This window comes from Rhodnius prolixus, unplaced genomic scaffold (genome assembly GCF_049639745.1).
Source record: "Rhodnius prolixus isolate KJV_2025 unplaced genomic scaffold, Rpr scaffold_2, whole genome shotgun sequence".
Taxonomy (NCBI): domain Eukaryota; kingdom Metazoa; phylum Arthropoda; class Insecta; order Hemiptera; family Reduviidae; genus Rhodnius; species Rhodnius prolixus.
This window is the reverse complement of record NW_027411592.1, coordinates 14,636,350-14,644,801: the sequence shown is the minus strand read 5'-3', so window position 1 is coordinate 14,644,801 and position 8,452 is coordinate 14,636,350. Positions and strand designations below refer to the sequence as shown.

The 8,452-nt window shown below is 33.9% G+C and overlaps 1 protein-coding gene across 5 annotated transcripts in view; it reads right to left on the bottom strand.

The window, feature by feature from the left end:
• Positions 1-453: 453 nt before the first annotated feature.
• Positions 454-8,452, bottom strand: part of LOC141449063 (SEC14 domain and spectrin repeat-containing protein 1-B) — a 47,155-nt gene continuing 39,156 nt past the window's right edge. For all 5 annotated transcript variants that reach the window (XM_074118111.1, XM_074118114.1, XM_074118115.1 and 2 more), the window contains exons 14-16: positions 3,007-3,163; positions 1,833-2,093; positions 454-1,125 (exon numbers count right to left, since the gene is read on the bottom strand). In XM_074118111.1, coding sequence (XP_073974212.1) covers positions 787-1,125; positions 1,833-2,093; positions 3,007-3,163 — 757 coding nt within the window. In that variant the 3' untranslated portion in view covers positions 454-786. The remainder of the gene's footprint in view (positions 1,126-1,832; positions 2,094-3,006; positions 3,164-8,452) is intronic.

Sequence of the window (8,452 nt, the reverse complement as noted above, 5' to 3'; positions counted from 1 at the left end):
TCTCAGTTTCTCTAGAGGCCCTTAAGAAGACAAAACCTAAGCGGATTATAAATTTAAAATGAATCGTGAGGTAGTAGGATGATTTATGCACATTAGGAACTTGAAAGTTTTGTAAAATGCATGAGTTGTTTGTGATATCGTTTAAACTTATAAAAGTACTTTACTTTATTTATTTGTTAGATCTTTTGCAAGTAGATCACCTGTTTGACTCCAGTGCAAGTTAAGAGCCAAACACCTGTTAATAATTAAATCATCATTTAATTAATTTCTGTAAGTCTCAACTTTCTATTCGTTAAAATATGTAATTTTATTCCCAAAATGAATATTAAGGGCTACTATCGTTATCTATCATTATTTGGGCATTACAGAATATTATTTTCCATTATTATTGTACTTTTAAAAAAATAAAACAATATAATTAGAGAAACAGTAATATTATATATAATATGTATCATTTATATAATTTTTTTTTTATATAATATTTAGACAAAAAAAGAAATTCATGTTTGGTTAGTAAATTCTGATTAACTTGAATGTTGCAACTTAATGATGAATTCTTAAGTTTGAATACACAAAATCAGTTTTGATTTAAAATGGTTGTGAAAAAGTGCAGTAAGATGAAAAACATCCTGATTGAAGAAAACAAATTGTATCGCAAAATAATGTAAGAAAGTATCTTCTGTATTTCTTTGTTAGTTTCCTACGAATGTTATGAAAGTGTGTACAATGTATGTTTGTGTTTTTATATAAAATATAAAACCATAAAACGTTTTTGGTGAGTACATGTTAAAAGACACCAGCAAGAGCATGTTTAGCAAGGCAAGAGCCAGTGTAATACTGTGCCTTGTCTTGTGCAGCTGCCCTTCTAAGTTGATGATCTTCAATAGCCCAAGGGTCTTCCTCTCCTTGTGGAGGCGGCGGCTGAGGTGGATGTAAAGGTGGTGAAGGGCCTCCTCCATGGCCAAATGAAGGACCAGCTACCGCACTGGGTGGTTCAGGAGTTCTACTATCTTCGACTGATAACCTATCTCTTGTTTGAGTCACTCGTTCCTTCGTTAGAGTGCAGCCTTCTTGAGATAACCTCAAATTTTGCGTTTCTACTATTTCTACTTCCTCACATGCTTCCTGAAATAAAAATTGTGTATGAATTAATTAATTTTTTTAATTCAGACCAATTTAGATACAAAATACACAAGGTTTATCGCTCTATAGAATGGTAGGTGGAAGTTTCATTAAATGAGACCTTCTGCAATCAAATTACTTCGTATTACTGGAAATAATTACATAAGAAAGTTTGACTCTATAGAGAACTTAAATGAATATTATCTCTCTTACAGAACTAGACAATCTAGTTCCCTAAGATGTAATGCCTTCAAGTTACTCAACATTTCTTATCTCGCACTGTCTTCTAAGTCAGAAGAACTTAAACGAGTTGGTTTCTACACTTCAAATGTTTGTAACGGTGATTTCTTGAGGGGAATTTTTATAGAGTGACAATAGTACTATAATAGTAAGTGAAAGGACTTCAAAATTTCCGACCTTCTTTGCTTTTTGATCTTCAAAGATGCTGAAATATAATTCTTCGACGTGTTTCTTCTAGCTTCACTCTTTATTCTCAATTGGGCAGGGTATGGTAAGGACTAAGTTTTTTAATTCAAGACGGTGAATGTGCCAAGGCCAATCTAATTTATTCTTACCTTACGGAACAGGGACATACATCATTTGACGAAAGCTTGCTTCTTTCTAATATTGCTTTGATTGCTAGGTGGATTTTATTTGAACCTTAGAAAGTAAGAGTTAAATGCAGAAAAATAAAGTAATAAAATACTTACAACCTGATGAGGCCACCAAACTGGTGTGAAAGGACGTTCTCCTTCTGATGCTGTATGGAATGAAGAACTTCTGGATGGAGGTGTGCAAGTACAGTCACTGGCAGTGACGAATTCATCTTCTTCGGAATGACACGTTTTATTAGCAATTCTGGTGCAAGATTCGTGATGCAATGAAGGCAAAGCAGCCGCAGACTGACTCGTGGCACCTCCTCCACCGCTGCTCGTGCTGCTGGTACTTTTGTCCAAACTACCATACCAGTCCTTAAAAAAAATATTATTATTGCTTATTATCTCACTTTCTTATTAGCTAATTAAGATGAAGTGTGTCCACAATTGAAGTGAATCTTGCCCTAAAGGAAGAATAAAAATCTAAAAAAATATGCTAGAAGGAATAATTGAGTTTCCGTCAAGAAAACTTGATTTCTGTGAGACATAAGGTGGCAATAAGTGTAAACATCTGCATCCAGCCCAGTTAAACAGGTAAATGATGCTCTTACCTTCCTATATCTGTGTACTTTTTAACCAGCCGTAATTATTCCGCAAGTACTACCTAGCCTACCCATAAGACTAAGCACTACCTGCATTTGTCTGTGAACACAGGACCTTTTAGTTTATGTTGATGTACACTTTTAGGGTGTCTTCATTTGAATATAACAAAATTTAAGACTGCTTCACTATATGGATATATTTTACTTATCAAAATTGACGGAAACAATTACAATTGACGGTAATTTCTTACAACTACGCTAAGTTTAAAGTAAATTTAATTAAGTAAAGTTAAAGTAAATCTAAGTTTTCAAGAAATAGTGTGCAACTTGATTATCCATTACAGTTCGGGCAAACATTCCTTAAAAGACTAAAAAGTTTAAGGTACCAAGAATATTCATTTTTGATTTATTGGGTTTCCACCCTCTTTTCTTTTTGTTTCTTACACATCAGGTTATGCTGCTACTGCTAAATATCCATATAAAACTTGTACTACTCATCACCGAATTGATTAAATTGTATTAGATCCTAACGAACCCTCTGTAGAAAAGTGAATAACTCTTTATGTTTTCTCAAAAATTTGACATGAACCACCTCTTATACAGGAGATAAATAGACAAGAATATGAAAGTAAACCTGAAGCTTTAATTTGTTAAACCTGGAAGGAATACCACAGAGTTAAACTTACTTCTTGTGAAGGCGATGATTCTAGAATATCTGATATATTTCCAATATCATGATAACTGCATAACGCTGCGTCCAATTGTTCCGCCAGAGCGGTCACTTCAGCTACTCGTTCCGATATAGCATCAACTGCACTCCGATTGTAATCCGGTGTGGCCATTCTATAACATAATTGTTTATACTAATTAAAGCTTCGCTAACAAAAGTAAATGTTTAAATATATCAATATACATATGTGTGTAACGTATACTAGATCTTGTCCTTCATGAGATTCTTCTGTAGAAGGCGACATCCGAAACCGCCGATTAAGAAGGGTATTATGTACTACAAGAACCAAAATGTGACAAAAAAAAACATTGGAGCATGGAAAATTAATTAGTCATACTATCTGATATTATTACAGATAAATCAGTTCAATATGAGATACCAAAATTTTCAAGATTTTAGTTGCTATATGATAATAAGAAAAGAAATTTTAACCAACTGACATTTTTTGTGTAAAATTATTTTACAAAACATAGAGGAAGTGCACATACGGAAGCCACTATTGCCTGCCACTTGGGATTGTTTACTTAAAAACAGTGGAGTGTAAAAAATATATATAATGTTAAATTTTGGAAATAGGCTGTGATGTAGGTTTATATACAGATTCTTACACAGTTAAGCGAAATAAACTAAATCTATCACCTGACTGTTACAATAAAATACTAACTCAATATTTAAAAACCAAGTAACTAAATTTCATTAGTGAATAACAAAAAAAAAAAAAAAAGATTTTTACCTCAAGAAGTGAAACTGAATCAATCACTTTTATTTTTATTGCTTTTAATTTCTTATTAAGGTGCTTAAATGATTTGAGGATTTCATTTATTTGCTCTCATTTATGCTTTCATTTATTTGGTGTTTTTGAGCTTACCTTAGCTCGAGAATCAATTTTGGGTACATTAAGAAAGTTAAAATTTTATTCATTGGAATCTATAGTAATGTCAATGTTAAATGGGTTCTACATCCAACTATCGATTAAGTGTCTGTTGGAGGGGATAGCTATAATGAATCATGTAAGGGAAGAAAAGTAGCTCTACACCTACTAAAGCTCCGTAGCTTCCCAAAGTAACAGGAGAAGGAGTGACTTGTGTGAGTTAGTAAAACTGAGAGGACAGAAACGAGTGATGGATAATAAACTGGAGATTGCATGTAGGTTCGCCAAATCCTAGAAGATGGGTTTAATCAACTAACTTTGCAGGTTCTCGTATTCTGTTGAATGAGTGTTGAGGCTGGGTGGGATAGCTGTAGATATTGAAGATCGTTGCTGATGGTGCGTCTCAAAAAACTTAGGGAAGTTAGCAAACAGTTTTTTAACCAGCAACCACGTTAAAGTGCAATTTAATTAGACAAAAGACTGAAAATTGCAATAATTTCTCTTTCTTCTTAGATGAATCTGTCTGTTATTAAAAAAAAAAAAGAAGATGAATATAAAATTATAACTTTTGTTTCACTTTTATACAAGAGATTCTAGACCATAACTTTGTTGGCCTTTTCTGAAAATAAAAATAGTTTAAAAGATAACAAAATAAGCGAAGGTAGAATTTAGTAAATATGGGTAAAGGAAGAGGAAAGGTGCTGGGAGTCTGGAAGGGTGCCAGGGCGTTACAATGACCCCTGACTGCTGCTCCTTGTCACACACCTGGCCAACATTCGTCGCCTCAACTGCAAGACACTTGCCAAAACCATTTTAATTTTTTTTTTTTTACCTCCTTCCACAGTTTTGGAGAATGGAAGTATCATTGATCTATTGTGGCTCTCGTTAAAGAAATGTAAATATGAAAATGTAATTAAAATGTCAAGAAATTAGCCAATGAATAATTATTGCAACTTAATGTTAAAGCATTCCAATAGAGAATATATTTGCTATCGCGTGGTTCCAAACAGTTTTGTTTCATTGAACATTCAAAAAATAGTCTTGAATTCAAATTCCAGTTAGCGGCTGCCACTCTTAGAGAACGAAGTCTCAGGTATGCGATGGTGCTGCTGCTGTAGGCAGTGATTTACCTCTAAGAGGTAAATCACTATAGTGGTAAACCTGAACTGTAAGTCATTGCCCCAATTTAGTTAATCGCTCAAGTTTGCAAATACTATAAATAAAATACTATTAAATAAAGCTATCCTGTGGTGAATTAGTGATCAGGGGTGTCTTTCATTAGTTTACTCATTCAATTCGACACCATTTTATTACCTCACCATTCGCGCTACGACTTGAAACAGATTTAGCGGGTAAATTTCTTAAATTTAAGTGATTTTTGTATTCTGTTTAGTAAAGATCTGTTTGATTTTTAGGTTTTAAAATGCATTTAAGATGAATTATTACTATAATTGATTTAAGGCCAGCTAAGAACTACAGTTGAAAATAGTATAGAGCTACTTTATTGATGAGAAGGCGGAGCACGTGTGGCTATTGATGTAAGGAGTTATTTAATCATCACAGCGAACTTTACGTATACGGAGCATAATTCAAATCAGCTAATATTAGCTGACACACATTGGCATAAGTAAAAGCCGCAAAAAGTACTTAATTTGACTTCGATGTAGGATCGAAGCCACTAACTTAGTTTATGAATGAAACAGCTTAGTAATTAATGGCAGATATACTTCACCAATATAAGTAAATTTTTTATTTTAAATAAGAACTTTTTTACAGAGATGCTGATATTTTTAACTTACTGTAAATACAAGTTTTATGTAGTAAATGTAAGAGACAGATCTCGTCACAAACTCATTAGGAAATCTCTGAAACCACAAGACTAATAAATGTGAAATTTGGTACCTAGGTTCCACTTGGATCCTCTGAGCTTGCTAAGAACGGTTTTTAAAATTTCTCTATCAAACTGTAAAAAAAGGAACTTAACTGCGAAACGTAAAATTAATATTTCCAACAGGGAAACATATCCTATTCATATGACCTTCTCCAAGACACAATGTCTACAAAATGGAGGTTTGATCATTCGTGAAAAGTAACAATAATAATTTTCTCAACAAAACATAAGAATTTCTTTATCAATTTCGTGCTGAATGGTCAAAGATTTATAAAACCCTAGTTGTATAATGACTTCAGGTGAAATCTTGTTTGATGGTGTTTTTACAAGAGGAAAAGTGTTTTACAGAAAGCGGTTGTGGTCGCTGAAATGAATAACAGTTCGAACTTATTGTAATATTTTATTTTGCAATCTTTCTCACAAACGCTCTCAGAACAGTAGCTAGAGGACCTGACAAAACTAACTTTCAATATTTTAGAAATTCGCAGCAAGACAAAGATCAAATAAAAAGAAAATTGTATCAAGTAATTAATAGTTTAAGAAATTGATAGAAATCGTTATTAACAGGTCAAAAAGAAAAGAAAAGTAGAAATTGCTTGGAATAAATATATTTTTGGCAGGCTACGAATGCAGTAGTACGTACCAGCTAAATATATCCCTGGAAAGTGGACAGTCTATCTTAGAATGGATAGATTTAATGGGCGTCTGTTTGTACCACACACCCTAGGCTTGTCAGTGATGGATAGTCAAATATTTGTACTCCACAAGGAAAATTGCGTTAAAAGTTTTCCTATTTGGATTTGTTCATTATATTTCTATTTTAAATTCAGATACTTAATTTTTGCTTATTAACGTAAAAGAGAGAATCGACAATCGTGCAGATTGTAATTGTTTTGCTTTCAAAAAACACAGTTTGGTCCACACTTTTGGCCAATTTTTTTCAGAGATTTTCTTCTAAAATGGCCTCAGCACTTTTCTTTAAATTTCATTTTTATCTAAAAAGGGTGTAATGTTCCACAAGAAAGTTTACTACAGCGAAAGGTGAGAAGTTTTGCAGAAACGTCGGGGAGCACCCTCTTAAGTGCCACGTGAATAGAGTGTACACTCTATTCTAATTTTAATTCATTTAGAATATTAGTGCATAAGAATCATATTCGATTGATGATAAACTGAAGAATAATTTAGGATTTTAATAATTCAATTTTTCCAGTTTTGGAAGTTTCTCCAGTACTGTTCAAAATGTTTTAAAGTATTGTTTACATGCTAAATAGATGTAGGCGTATCACTTTTGTTTAAAACATAATAACATAAAGTCATTCAGGAGAGAAAACATGTTGCGCTCCTTCCCAAGTGAATATATTATGTGAATGTAATTATTATTGAAGCCAAGGTAGAAGTAGAAAAGGAACGGGACCTATACGGTATAGGTTTCCTTTTTTAGATCTAGTAGACGAAACCTCCCCTGCTAAAGAGGTTGAGGACTTTCTCTACTAGTCCTTTTTGCGCTACCATCTTCTTTGGTCACAATGTTCCAAAGGTTTCACAGCGCAACCGACTGCGTTTGCAGCCGTTTCCACCCTTTTCTGACACCATCTGCCCCACCTTGTACAGATGCTACGGTGCCCCGTGAATAGACTAGTGAATCAGAGTAATCTGATTTCTGTCCAAGTACAGAGTCTCTTCTGTTCTTTGTTCATACAGCCAAGGCCTCATACTCTTACTGTGTTTGACCCCAGGACACATCACCCAGTTCTTTTCATGCTCTCACCAGATCCAATCTCTAACAACCGCACGAACTGCACCCTTGGTGATCCCCAGGACAGGTTCCGGGCCAGAGAAAGGAGTGTTAGCTCTATTTCCTGGCCAGCTAATCAGCTGTTTCATTCCCCTTGATCACCACATGACCCGGAACCCATTCCAGCCGAACTTCATTGTCAGAATGTTCCAGGGAAAGGCAATGTAACTTTACCGTCATAAAAACAAGTTTATAAAAATATTTTCATGCTAGATTATTGAGGAAATCGCGCTAGAAGAAAATCATTTGACTGTTCACATTTTAAAAAAATATGTCTTTAATAGCATACATTAGAAAAGAATTACTGTTCAGGTGTTAAACCCAAGTTAAAACCCATGCTTGGATCCCAGGTTAGAGCCCAGCTGGCTACCCATAGATTTCTATCTTCTCTACAGCTCACTCTTTGGCGATGGATAATGTAGAACTGGGAGGACACGTTAGAAGCCGGCAGTGAGAAAACTCCAGCCAATATCCTCAGTTGTTGACGTACGTTAAATTAAAAAAACAAAAAATTAGTTATACGTTTACTACGAATAATCTTATAAAAATATATAAGTACACATAACAATCTACACAGCGGCTGACTGACATTCATTAGGCCTAAAATCTCTCATTTGGCTAGTGTGAGAGGCCAAGAGAAAAATAATACATTTATTAAATTCCTCTTAAAATACTTTATTGCCTAATAACTACCTAGATAACCATACGAATAGCTTTACGAATCATATTTCAAATTTTTCTGCAGACATGGACTAAATCTCTCTTGAAATAAATTTGTTAGTAACAGTAATCTCTGCTAAAATAGCCTACATAAATAACAGCCCAATGTGCTTTGCAAAAACATT